This window comes from Colletotrichum fructicola, assembly GCF_000319635.2.
Source record: "Colletotrichum fructicola Nara gc5 chromosome Unknown KSG_Nara_v1_contig06, whole genome shotgun sequence".
In the NCBI taxonomy this organism is placed as follows: Eukaryota; Fungi; Ascomycota; class Sordariomycetes; order Glomerellales; family Glomerellaceae; genus Colletotrichum; species Colletotrichum fructicola.
In genome coordinates, this window is record NW_027094056.1 from 1911953 (window position 1) to 1925041 (window position 13089).

The following is a 13089-nucleotide window of genomic DNA, read 5'->3' on the forward strand; positions in this document are numbered from 1 at the left end:
TATCCATGCTTCTTTTTGGTTGGATTAGTATTGTATCCTTTATATTTCACACTCTGCAGGGCCGAGATCATGGACAAGCTGTCTCGTCACGCCTCTCTGTTGCTCTCAGTGTTGGGAACACAATTTCAAGCTACCTAGATTTCATGAATGACAAACGAATTCAACCTCAACCAGGCTCAGGCCTGCGTTCCAACTTCAGCACCCATCTTGTTCACGTATGCACGATGGATACCTTGCCATTGTTCATCCAGCCTTTTCTTCATCGGCCCCATCATGAGTTTGGAGCACTGGATTGTGCCCCTGTCCAAAAGGGTCCAATCTTCCATATCGCCCGCATCCCTTTTGGGCGTCAACACAAACTCCCTGTCGACGGATACATTCAGTGCACCTGTCATGTGCGTGACCAATCCATCCCGAGTATTCTCCATTCGCCACTGATTTGTGGTGTGACCCATTCCGGGCAGAAGACGTGCTATGATTCCGGGAACGGTAAAGGTCTGCTCATAGAACTTGGCTTGACCAGCGGGCTCAGCACGGCTGTCGGCATAATTGATGTTGTTAGGGGGGTCGACCTCCTTATGGGAGACAGCCAGACTGTCTTGGGAGAGTAAGAACGCGTGGTCTTGAAGGGCCTTGAGGGCCTGTTCTTTGCTGACGACGCCTTGGATGACGGTGCTGTGTGAAAAGCTCTCGCTTGCAGTGAGGACTATGTTGATAGCTTCAGGTTAGGAATTGATTCCCCTGCCTCGTCTGTCAAATCAATCAACATATTTTGGTCACTTACAGCCCATTGTCTGTAGATATTCCACCTTCTTTCAGCGGTGAACGGCCGGTAATTTCAACAAAATGTAGACCTATGGCGAGATTGCGGAGAACTGACTCAAAAATGAAAAAAGAAAAAGAGGATGGAAAGAGGACAGAGAGAGCCTGGGTCAGCGGAGAAGGCCCTTTATATACTTACTGTGCTGGCGGTCCTTCGGGTCTGTCAGCCCTTGGCCAATAGAGATACCGGAGAACACAGACGAAACCCTGAATTTGGGCCAACCGGAATCTTTAGCCGGCTCAATAGATTGCTTCAGGGTTGAGTACAAGGTGCAAAGTTTCTATTCCAGTCCCAGGAGGGGCATCGATTTGCAATTTCGTGGGAATGCCCAGCTGGTAAAAACAAGACCTATCAAAAAAAAAAAAAAAAAAAAAAAAAAAAAAAAAAAGGGACATCAGCGACCGCCTTTGCGGCTTGCAACTGCTTCCCAACGAGAGCAACCTTGCCAGGACGTCTCAAATGTATCTGTATAATACGTAACAAGAAGGGCAAGGAGCCACGATAGGAAGCTACGATAGGCTGTGGCTGACCGACGGCAGCCACTCCGTCACGGCCGATAAGGCCGATAAGGCTGATAAGTGTGGCACAAAGCAAAAGCTTCAGCAATAATACCCCTGGTATCATTATCCCCTGTTCTATACTATAAGAGTCACTACTTAAGTTTAGATACCTGCCTATATTATTATAGCCTTATTAACTAAGCTATTATTCCTAGTCTTAAGCTAATTGATTATATGTCTTAGCTACTTATAGCCCCACACTAAGGTAAGCTCGAGTTAAGACAGCAACAGCAGTAAGACCCCACCCCTTGCAACAGAATCCCCCCACAACGGAGACGCGTCAAAACGCGACTTTTCGATACGTGCGATATAGATACTCCTTGCTTCCTATAACTTTTTCCCGCTATAACAATTAAAATAAATTCTTTTGAAAATACTAAGGTACAATAAATACCTTTATATACCCCCTCTAACCTTACTTCTGTAGTTATAGTAGTGTAGGGTAGTGAGCCTATTTTATAAGCTTTATAATAATAGGGGGTACTATTGTTACGGTCAGCTATCCGACAGTAGGGTCTGCTAACAGAAGCTGGGGATTGACACGTTATAACAGTTCACTGAGGTCGTGGTCTGAGTCGTAGGTCGTAGGCTGATAGTAGATCGGTCGTCAGAGGCTAAGGTGATCAGTCTTAGGCTCAACAAGTAATTCGCAGTGAAGGTAAGCTGAGAGTATCCGTGAGGATGAATACTAAGTTGATTGCTGAAGAGCTATGGAAGTCTGACCATGAGCCAGGCTCAGGTCATACTATATACAAGTTCTGCACAGTATCTCTTGTAGTGGCTATGTAGGATATCCGTGCTATCCAACATATCCATGGATAGCTGGGATAGCGGACATATCCAACATATCCATCTTTGCCCTGTATCCGTGCTGTTCCCGAAGTCACGTGACCTGTACCATAGTTCTTCCTTTCCCGATGGTTCCTGGTTACACCTGTGTTACTGCTTACATATGTTCTGTGTTAGCCGCCGAGATGCCAGGCGGGGCTGTTCCAACGTGTCATGCCTGTCGGGTCGTAACAACTATCTATAACTATCTATTAACACCTCACTAGCGCTATATTAATATAAGAAGCAAAAGAAAGCTAATAACACCTTAGTATAAAGTAGGAGTTAGCCCTTATAATATAGATACTTATATAAAGCTCCCTCAGCTTTATGTTACGACCCGTTATGCATGGATAACAGTTAACCGACCCACTCGGGCGTCGGGCGGCTAGGACAGGACATTTGTACTATGCAGGATCACGGGAACAACAGGGACTCACTCAGGAACGGAAGAACTATGGTACAGGTCACGTGATGATAAGGAATGAGCATAGATAAGGGACCCACAATGAGCGCTCAGTGGAGACTAGAATGAGCGCTCATCCCACTCTAGAATGAGCGCTCATAGTGACAAGGGGCACAGCGCTCATGAACAAGCAGAACTGTTCATATAAGACTTATATATATAGTATGACCCTGAGCCTGGCTCATGGTCAGACTTCCATAGCTCTTCAGCAATCAACTTAGTATTCATCCTCACGGATACTCTCAGCTTACCTTCACTGCGAATTACTTGTTGAGCCTAAGACTGATCACCTTAGCCTCTGACGACCGATCTACTATCAGCCTACGACCTACGACTCAGACCACGACCTCAGTGAACTGTTATAACGTGTCAATCCCCAGCTTCTGTTAGCAGACCCTACTGTCGGATAGCTGACCGTAACACTTAAAGTGTAGGTTAAAAAATATAAGCTAAAACTATATATAAAAGTTAAGCTAAACCTAAACAAGACGTTTATAATAGCTAAATAGATTTATATAAAGAAATAGGAGGTATAAAATCATCTAATTAAGTTAGAAATAATATCAATTAATAGTAAATCGTTAGATAATAATAAGAGTTTAAAATCATATATTAAAGTTACAGATTTATAGAGAAATCGCTGTTTATAACAATATATAATCATAGCTTAGGGCTAGAAAAAGCATGCGAAAGTGCATCTCCGTTGTGGGGGGACTCCGTTATAAGGGGTGGGGTCTTAGCCAGATTAGGGAAAAACCTAAGCCTCTCGTTTTTGTCAATGTTGCGGCATTCGGTGTTCCTGTAGAACCAGCTTGGCCTGTGGCTGTGCCTGCATTCCCCCCGGTTCCGGATCCCGTATTCTGTGCCCTGTTCACCAACGTCACCCCTGCTGTCACAGCGATACCAATGAAACTCGAGCTTTCATCAGGCTCGATGGTTTAAACTTCGATGTGCCGGGTCATGGTAGACGCAGTCGCAGATGGGAATTGGCCACTGACCGTGCGGCCGTGATATGTGTATGTGTTGTCAATGAGGGTGTATACGTCGTTGTCGAGAATCCAATGACAGCCGGTGGTTGCAGTGTACAGTTCTCGTGGGATGTAAGAGAAGCACCCCAACCCGAGAGCCTTTGCCGTGAATCCGCTGAGGATCTTGCGTTAGTACACAATGCTTGTCCACCATTGTCATCCTACGTATCTATCGGCAACGGGTGCAACGTACCTTGGGCAGCAGGCTACAGCGGTTTAGTGAGGCTCAATCGCGGACATGAACATGTTGGCTGCTGGCGGTATACCAGGTCTCGCTCCTGACTGAGTTACGATGTGTGTTGTCGTGCTATCAGACTGGATGAGAGTGAACGTCGGATCAGCATATATGCCGCTTAGGCTGTAAGATGTCCCATCGCCTCTGGCAGCAACTCCCACAGTCGTCCAATTTGAAGGACAGATATTGCCGGGTGAGTGGTAATAGACCACGTCGTCTATCATAGGGTTATCCTTTCGCGAGGCCCACTCCTCGTTCATCTTCGTCGCCGATGGTACGCATTCGTTGAAAGGGTCATCCGTCAGGGAGGCACAATCCTCTGCCCAAAAGGGTATGCCAGCCGCGGCCGCGTAGGATTGAGCCAAATATGGAGGATGTGTTATCGTCGCGCATGCTGAGGGCGCGGTCCATGTTGTCGTCAAGGGCCCAATGTTGACGAGAGCAACTTGCGAAATCATTGACGTTGGCATGATGGCGTGAGAGTCGTTGGTAAATTGGGAATATCTTCATAACATAGGCTTTGGGGGACTCATATCCACTTTAAAGCTTTTGTGCTAGATGTGGTTGCCTAGATGTAGGATTTGACGCTGTCATGCGGCGCAGTCCAGTGATAATGAAGGATAATAGTCGAGTTGACGTCTATGTCTTAGAAGCACCGGGGGTCAATTGTCCCCCTATTGCTGGAACTGCTAGCGTGTTCATCTACACCGGGCGAATAGCAGACCTACCAACAGCGACCCGTGATAATAAACAGCGCCATCCTCCTCACGTCATTATGACGGTAGGACCATCGACCGCCACCTCCCTTTCTGGGGAATATCCTTTTTATTTCAAGCGGACTGAGCCTGATATTTCCGAACACTTTGTTCGCGTTAAGAACCAGTGAAAACATCCCGCGAGGAATATTGCTCCGGACTTGGGGTTGCCTGCAATCAGAGTTGAACACGGTCGTGATGAGCCGCTCCCGTCATAAGATGTCTGCCTTTACGGCCAAGTCAACGCAATCGACATTTGGTCTGAACATATAAAAATTCGCCAGATATCTCTGTAAAATTCCCTGAAATAGGATTTTGAATACCTTGTTGCAACAATGAGTCAATTATCAGGTGGTACTCTCATTACGTCTTCGCAGTGTGCGTTGGATATGAGCCATGTCTATCTCCAAAGCATCTGAGTTGCACGAATGCCATTAATTCTAGAGCAGTCTCAAATTATCTAAAGAGGTAATCAAAAGAAAGCGGATTATTTATTAACAACATCACGCTTATCACTCGGCATTCGTAGCCGGGACCCATGGAAACGCGGGGTCGGGTTCTCATGCCTGCTTCGGCGACAGCTGCCTGCCCCACATACCTGCCTACCTATTTGGGAAGCGCATACTTACACCGCTGAATCGGCTTCTCTTTCTCTTCTGGGGTCCACCTAGGCAAGGCGATGCTCATTCAGACGACGAAGTGAAACTCTACGGTATGGTTGCAGTGACCAGTTTCCAATTCCGTAATGTATCTATTGTATGCTTGCCTTTTTTGGACTGTTTCTATCAGACACCATGACTTGTCTGAAACGTCAAGATAGGACCAGACGAAGAGGATATTGGGCGGAAGAGGCCGTTGGCAGTAAGCTGGATGTGATATTTAAGACGTCTGACATCCGTCCATAAAGACTGTCAAGAACTCAGATCAATCAGACAAAACCTCAAGCCATCACCATTCAATATCAACCTTTCTTTCTCTAGATACCAATTCTGCAGCTTAAACACCCCGATCTCCAACGCATATCTACTCTTCTATCAACAACAGCAAATATGTCAGACAAGGGTGCCACTCTCGATATGTCCTTGTTCTTCGGAACTCCTGAAGAGAAGGGATACTTTTGCACCGAGCTGCTCCGCCTACTGAAGTTGAGAGGTGGCGTCAAAATTCAGAACCACAGCATTCCGGATGAAGATATTCACAAGCTCTTCGACATGGTAGGTTTATACCATTCTCGTGGAATTCTATGGGACTGACTTGGGAATACTCCTAGAGCCGCAAATTCTTTGCTCTGCCTCTCGAGACCAAGATGGAGGCCAAGCATCCTCCTCAAGCCAACCCCAACCGTGGCTACAGCTTCATCGGCCAGGAGAATGTCGCCAACATTAGCGGCTATGAGAAGGGTCTTGGCCCCGGAAAGACTCGCGATATCAAGGTCGGTCTACGAGTATCTCTCTTTGCACACCCACGATGACTGACACGCACCAGGAAACCCTCGACATGGGCAGTGCCCAAGATGACCTCGTCGACAACCTTTGGATCCCGGAAGAGAGCCTCCCAGGTTTCCGCGGCTTCATGGAGTCCTTCTACGAGAAGGCCTTCAAGACGGAAATGCAGCTCCTCTCCGCTCTGGCCATCGCTCTCGGCGTTTCCGAGGACCACATGAAGACGCTCCACAACCGCGCCGAGAATGAGTTCCGTCTGCTCCACTACCCGGCTATCCCGGCCACAGAACTTGCGGACGGCACCGCCACCCGCATCGCCGAGCACACCGACTTCGGCACCATCACCATGCTCTTCCAAGACTCTGTAGGCGGTCTTCAAGTCGAGGACCAGACCCAGCCCGGTGTCTTCCGCAGTGTGGAGTCGGAGAAGCCTACCGACATCATCCTCAACATCGGCGACTCGCTTCAGCGACTTACCAACGACACCTTCCGCGCGGCTTGTCACAGAGTCACTTACCCGCCTGCCATCAAGGCCAGAGATAACGTTCAGATTCCGGAGCGATACTCAATCGCTTACTTTGTCAAGCCTAACCGTCACGCGTCGCTGCTACCGTTGAAGGAGTTCATCACTGATGCGACACCTTGTCGATACGAAGATGTCACTGCTTGGGAGTGGAACAATCGCAGAATCACGAAGCTGTTCGGTTAAGTCGGAATGTTGTCAGCGTACTTTGGGCATGGGGCTTTCCTCTTTCTCTTTTTCTATTTTCTGCCTGGGGAGTTTGAATGCATTTGAAATCCATGATCAGATTGTAGCAAGCCAATCAAAGATTGTATACATTATCAGCGCGGAGAATCGACCCAAACATGGGATGACATGCATGCACCGGTGTCTTGGTCAAGTCTTTGGGTTGTGGGGCTTGTCCTGTGCTCCTCGGGATCGCCTGCCTCCCTTGAATTACTGCAAGGGGTCAAGCACGGTTCTGATAGAGGACCGAGGTCGCGACAAGTTCGAGATGACATCGCGGGGTCGCGGGCAGAATTTCGGAGTGACCACTAAAGGTTATCGGTAATTTGGAGTCTTCAGAAATCTTTGAAGGCCGTCCTGGGTGTCTCGGGCTCCGCGGGATCTCAAAGGGTCGCCGAGCAGCCGGACTACTCCGTCTACTATTAAGAAGGCCGATGTGACAAGACGCACATCCATATATACCTCGAAATTGCACCTCTGTCCATCTGTCTTGCCGTGTAGGATTCCGAGCCGCTCGCATTTCATTCCGGACTGTTGGGAACAACGCGTCAAAGTCGTCACAGAGGCGGGAGTTGATTGTCCCGCCTCGGCGCCCTGAGCCCCTGAGCTTCGACAGTGTCGTGCGCACTGACAGCCCTACTTCAACCCTTTTCCCTTTCTAGACAACCTCAGTGAGTTCGCGCTTTTTGGCGAAATACGTTCATGAGTCGACATGTAGAGCTATGACCAATAAGGACATCCGAGATCCCCTCGCTTGGCATGCTAGACATCTTAGCATGTCGCCATCCGTCAGCAGTGACGCGCTAAAATCAACGGCGTTGATGCTAAGCCAGACTATTGTCAGCCTCGTCGCAGAGCCTATGCAGAAACAGGCCCTCAGGAATCGTTGACCACGTGTGATTGTATCGCCCCAATTGAGTCGGCATTTGTGATCATGAAACCAAACATGGCTACAATCAGCACCTCGAAATATGGACGATGTCACGAAAGGGAAAAAGGAAAACCCTGGAGATAGAGTTCAACGGCCCGATTGATACGGATATCTCATGTCTAAATGAAGGCCACTTTGACTACGAAACTGGTCCTCATATCCAGAGCGTCTATGATGTTCAGTACCCCGCGGCAGTTCGAAGGCAGGATCGCCCCTATCTCTCCGAGACAACCTGCCCACCGCTGAACGCGCCAGCAAGAGGACTGTGACAGGTGGACTCCTTTCCGCTTTACTGGCTCCCAGTCCGTGACACAATCTCCTTTCGCATTCAACCGCCTCTTCTGGACACAGCTCGGGTGTTCAACCGCCCCCAGTGTCGAACTGGGCCGGTGGCACCGCGCAGATCTCCATGTAAACGCGCCGCGCGTTTTGGACATACGCCAACAACCATGTGGACGTCCGTTCCCATCTCGCTTTCGTAATGTTGTTTTCTTAAATGGGATGGCAGTGCCACCAAACAGATGATCCCTCGTTCTGCTCTGGAAGCTTGCTGCTGCTCATTTGACTTCTTCCTTCTGCTTCTCCCGATGCCCTCGCCGTCTGGTGGTCAGCGGCTTTTCTTGTGCGTTTCAAGAAATGTTCACCAACGCCAGAAACCGTCAGTATGACCTCTTGGTGCTTCTGCTTTTGTCTTTGGTACATTTGACCTCTTCGTCTGAGACGACAAGCATCACCAGTTTGATTTCCCAAGTACCAAACTGCGCGGTAAGTCTGACTCGTTCCTTTCAATGACGATATAAGCTTGCTGACCGCGGTTCGTGGGAATAGCTGACTTGTGTTACGGATGGACTTATCAAGGGGGGCTGCAAATTGACCTCAGTCCCCGTTCTCACCGATTGTCTTTGCCCGAACATCGATCTTCAGGCGTCTCTTTCTACCTGTGTGCAACAGAGCTGCTTCTTCACCGACCAGACTCGTGGGTATTCAATGAGCACCCGAGGGATGTCATGAAGATTGACCATGAGCAGGTGCCGCCCAGCTGCAGACCGACCTATGCGTCGCGTATCCGAAACCGTCGAGAAGCAAAGAAGCGAAGGACGTCGCCATTGCCCTTTCGGTCATCACCTTTCCGATCGTCGCGTTGCGATGCTTCGCCAGATGGCTCGTCACACGAAAGATGTGGTGGGATGACTACATGGTCATTATTGCCACGCTCCTGCTGGCCGTGATGGCTGGTGTACAGATCGCGGGCACTGAGCTGGGTTTCGGACTACACTACTGGAACGTTCAGCCTTCAAACAGCGTCACGCTCATTCAGCTCTTTTACGCCGGGCAGCAACTTTACATTCTCGTCCAGCTTTTCGCCAAGATATCCATCCTGCTTCTATTCGATCGACTCTTCTCATCCTCACGCTGGTTCCACAACACAATCCGATGGTTCATTCTGTTTTTGGTTCTACATGGAGTCATCTATATGTTTCTCATCATCTTCGAGTGCACGCCGATCTCGTCGATCTGGGACCTCAGCAACCCCGACCGCACTTGCAAGGATATCACGGCGATTGTGTACAGTGGAGCAGCCTTCAGCATCATCGAAGACTTTGGGATCCTCTTGCTCCCGGTGCCTGAATTGCTGAAGCTGCAACTCAGCACGAAGAAGAAGGTTGGGCTCGGTCTCATCTTCAGCTTAGGGTCTTTGTGAGTCTCCATTTTGTCATCCCCTCAACATGGCTAGTTTCAATCACTAACATGGTCTTCAGCGCTTGCATCACAAGCATGGTGAGACTCAAGTTTCTCATCAAATTTTCGGCAACCTACGACGTCACTTGGGATAATGTTGACGTGGTCATCTGGTCTCTGATTGAGGTGTTTTGTGCTATCCTGTGCGCGAGCCTCCCTGCTCTGCGACCACTGCTGAAAACCATAAGTACGAAGATCTCCAGGAAGGGAACTAGTGAGGCGGCTCCGCTGAGACGATCGATTTACTACAGGAAACAACACTTCGAAGAGATCACTGGAACTACTCGATCAACCGGAACCGAGCTTTCACTGTCGCCAGTCGATACAAGTATTGGCGATGAAATAGCGAGAGAACTCGACTGGTGGGACAGGCTTAGTCTCAAGGGCAGTCTTGGCCCTTCAAATAAAGTATGAGGGTTTGAGTTTTGTTTTTTTGCTGGTTCTAGAAATATCCCTGGCTTTGGTCGGTGAACGTGACTGGATGGGATTTCAATGTGGCATGCAAATTGCGAGTCGGGTTGGTTCCCTCTTCGCCTGGTGGCTGGACCATTGCATCCGCAGTTGAATTGATCATGTTCACGTATTCTCTTCCGTGACATTCACATGACCATGAGTGTGGGTGTCTTCGCCATTGAGTCCCAGATCGAGTGACATATGAGCAACATCTAATTCGACGTCTCAAAAAGAAAGTGGATCCATCGTCATGCTCGTCGCGGAGGCTTTCCCAGCTTGACTCACAACGGGGCAATAACTGCCAGATAACCATATCATGCATTTCTCCATGCGATGCGGGGTAAATAATCGGGTTCTCAATTGGCTTGCCTTATCAGCTTCAACCTTGTCAGGAACCAAGCCGTCGTGGCCGAAGATACGCGACTTGTCTAAAACAGACCTCTGCCCGCTTAGGATAGAGATCCCGAACCCTTCCTGTTTTGCTCATTCTCCATATTCTACAATATCACATCCGACGCAAACATGAAAAGTCCCAAAATCAAGAACTCGCACACTTTCGAGGGTTGCAAGACGTGCAGGAGGCGTCACTTGAAGTGCGATCAGACATTGCCGAGATGTAAAAGATGTAAGCTGGCCGGACTTTCCTGTGACTTTAGGCCAGCCCTGCGGTGGTTTGTCAGTACGGGACCAGACGCAGGCAGTGCATCTGTTAAGAACGCAGATGAGAACACTGGACAGTTCTCAAGACGACACCTGTTCAGTGGTGAGTCATGACTCACCTTGATGGATTGAGGGGACTTCAGAATGACAAATTCTTAGAATCATCGAGGAAATCAATGAGCTCTGCCATGGTGGCCGATATGCCGTCGACGATAACGTCGGCACTCAATCAAATCGATGAGAAGGCAAGAAATGCTGAATCACATGCCGAGGAAGTAGCTGTGGGACCTTTTGGGGTGTTCTCAGGATTCCCATCAGTTCAAGAGGGCGCTCCCAGTGTCGAAAATACAGCAATCACATCCCCTACGGCAACCACATGCAGATCGGCATCAATCGCAGAAGCTTCATTTGTGTCCCCCATTACTACAATGTCTTCCTCTATGCCCACTTACTGTGATGAGACGGAACCCCAAATGGATACAGGTGACGTCGCTTCGATCAACAATGCAGACTCGGTGGACGATAGCGCTGGCATGTCTAATGCGTTGGACGATCTCTTCTCGACATCACTGGACTTCCTGCAATGGGGAGACCTGTTTACGTGGGACACCGAAGTGCCAGGACTTGAGTCAGGCCCTTTGCCCATGGGCAGTATTGAAAGCCATGATCTGACCAACCACCCATCGGGGCCATGGAGTACTGGAAACACCGGAGACATTCATGGTCACGGTGGGGATGCATTTCCTGATGGAACTGACGCGGATCTGGAAGGCATGGCTTGGCCTGAGGTAGACTGGATCGTCGACGCTCCAGCGCTTCTCAAACACTTCAATGAAGAGGTCATCAATCAGATGGGTTCCTTACCGATCAACGAAAAGTCCGGTTGGAGAATTCTCAACGTACCCTCCGCCATTCTCACTCTGAGCCATATTACCATGTTTGGCGTGGATAAGAAAGATATTAGACACGCGAGTCTTGCAAATTTGTATGGCTTACTCGCCGCGTCAGCGTTCCATCTGTCTCTAAACCCCGGTGCCTTCCCGGCGTTGAGCAGACCTGGTGACTACTGGCACTTCCTTTCGGATCGGACATACGAAGCCGCTAAGATACATTTGAAAATAAGCCTTGAGAGCGAAACCAGTCGGAATTCTACCAGCAAGGCGAAGTACAAGGAGCAGCTCATGGCTGTTGGAGCAGTATTAGCAAGCGCCGTAAGTATTCATCAAGCAGGGCACTTATTGATGGCTTCTTAGTTGACCATTGAATGTTTCTCCAGTTATTATCCGGTAATGAGGCCGAGTCGCACAAATATCTCGTGGAGATGGAAAGGCTCATCCGAGTTCGAGGTTTAACCAAGCCAAAGCTCTCGCGTCGGGCCCGCCTATTCCATAACATTTATGCGTGGATGAGGATTGTATCTGAGAGTACGAAGGTACTCCATGACGAAAACCAAATCACACTCAAGCCACTGAAGCTAGCCAGCACGGGGCTGAACACACCCGACGATAATGATTCGGGAACATCACGGTCTCGACAAGCCGGGTCTTTGCACAACATCAATCCTGACAGCACTCTGGACAGTTTCTTGCACTTGGAGCAGTTCCAACTACAGTCCGACTCCGAAAGCCGTGGCCGCCGACATGACGATACCCGAGACATCCACCTCGTCAGTTCACTCAACTGTCGTGAGGACATGCACATGCGGATATACGGTGTTCCCGAGACCTGGCTGCGGCTCGTGTCCCAGGTTACCCGGCTTGCCAATGTCATGGATAGGCTGTCACCGTCGCAGGGCAAATCAGATGCGGAGACCTTGGCATCACTTCAGCCCAAGGCAGCGTACCTAGAAGAAGCCGTGTGCTGGTTCAAGACGCGGTATCAGTCCGCAGCCCAAACAGAATCCAATCAAAGCCGGCCTCATATCCACATGGCACGCGCTCTCAGCGCCGCTCTGGTGATTTTCTTCTATCGACGGATCCGGAACATTCATCCAATGATGCTCCAAGACAGCGTGAATCAGGTGATGGACTCTCTGCACATGTTTGATGAGGCTTTGCAAAAGCATGGACTGGTCGGACCCGGAACCGCTTGGCCGGCGTTCATTGCCGGGGCAGAGGCGACAGGAGCGGAGCAACGCAAAAGCTTTGAAGCTTGGCTAAGCAGAGCGAGTGCGAAGTCTGGATGGAAAGGCTATGGTGTTTCTAAGGATGTATTGAAAGAAGTCTGGAGGCAGCGGGATGCGGCTGGAGGCGTGAGAGGATCGCCGACATGGGTGGATGTTTGCAGGCAGATGCGCCGATGGCCACTTCTATGCTAATAAATGATCAATACAACGAGGGCTTTGCCTTAACCTAATTTAGGTTTGCTTAGTTGAAAGATGTCTATGTTAAGTCTCTATTGTTTCTAGGAATGAAGTTGAA

The 13089-nt window shown here is 49.3% G+C and overlaps 5 protein-coding genes across 5 annotated transcripts; 3 read left to right on the top strand and 2 right to left on the bottom strand.

Annotated features, from left to right (window-relative positions):
- Nucleotides 1-176: 176 nt before the first annotated feature.
- CGGC5_v010821 (uncharacterized protein) lies at nucleotides 177-791 on the bottom strand (the record flags this gene model as incomplete). Its single annotated transcript, XM_032021154.1, has 2 exons — nucleotides 177-706; nucleotides 785-791. 2 exons carry the CDS (start codon nucleotides 789-791, stop codon nucleotides 177-179), a joined length of 537 nt encoding a protein of 178 aa, XP_031892879.1.
- Nucleotides 792-3615: 2824 nt separating this feature from the next.
- Nucleotides 3616-4410, bottom strand: CGGC5_v010822 (uncharacterized protein; the record flags this gene model as incomplete). The annotated part of the gene is made up of 3 exons (XM_032021143.1): nucleotides 3616-3820; nucleotides 3899-3911; nucleotides 3972-4410. The coding sequence occupies 3 exons, from the start codon at nucleotides 4408-4410 to the stop codon at nucleotides 3616-3618; spliced, it is 657 nt and encodes a 218-aa protein (XP_031892882.1).
- Nucleotides 4411-5744: 1334 nt separating this feature from the next.
- gloF (2-oxoglutarate-dependent dioxygenase gloF) lies at nucleotides 5745-6846 on the top strand (the record flags this gene model as incomplete). Its single annotated transcript, XM_032021132.1, has 3 exons — nucleotides 5745-5909; nucleotides 5966-6127; nucleotides 6181-6846. The coding sequence occupies 3 exons, from the start codon at nucleotides 5745-5747 to the stop codon at nucleotides 6844-6846; spliced, it is 993 nt and encodes a 330-aa protein (XP_031892881.1).
- A 1606-nt stretch (nucleotides 6847-8452) lies between these two features.
- SAT4-4 (Satratoxin biosynthesis SC1 cluster protein 4) lies at nucleotides 8453-9902 on the top strand (the record flags this gene model as incomplete). Its single annotated transcript, XM_032021120.1, has 5 exons — nucleotides 8453-8581; nucleotides 8645-8792; nucleotides 8845-9514; nucleotides 9577-9743; nucleotides 9808-9902. The coding sequence occupies 5 exons, from the start codon at nucleotides 8453-8455 to the stop codon at nucleotides 9900-9902; spliced, it is 1209 nt and encodes a 402-aa protein (XP_031892616.1).
- A 1240-nt stretch (nucleotides 9903-11142) lies between these two features.
- On the top strand, nucleotides 11143-12986 carry CGGC5_v010825 (Arginine metabolism regulation protein II; the record flags this gene model as incomplete). Its single annotated transcript, XM_032021109.2, has 2 exons — nucleotides 11143-11880; nucleotides 11946-12986. 2 exons carry the CDS (start codon nucleotides 11143-11145, stop codon nucleotides 12984-12986), a joined length of 1779 nt encoding a protein of 592 aa, XP_031892340.2.
- Nucleotides 12987-13089: the final 103 nt, after the last annotated feature.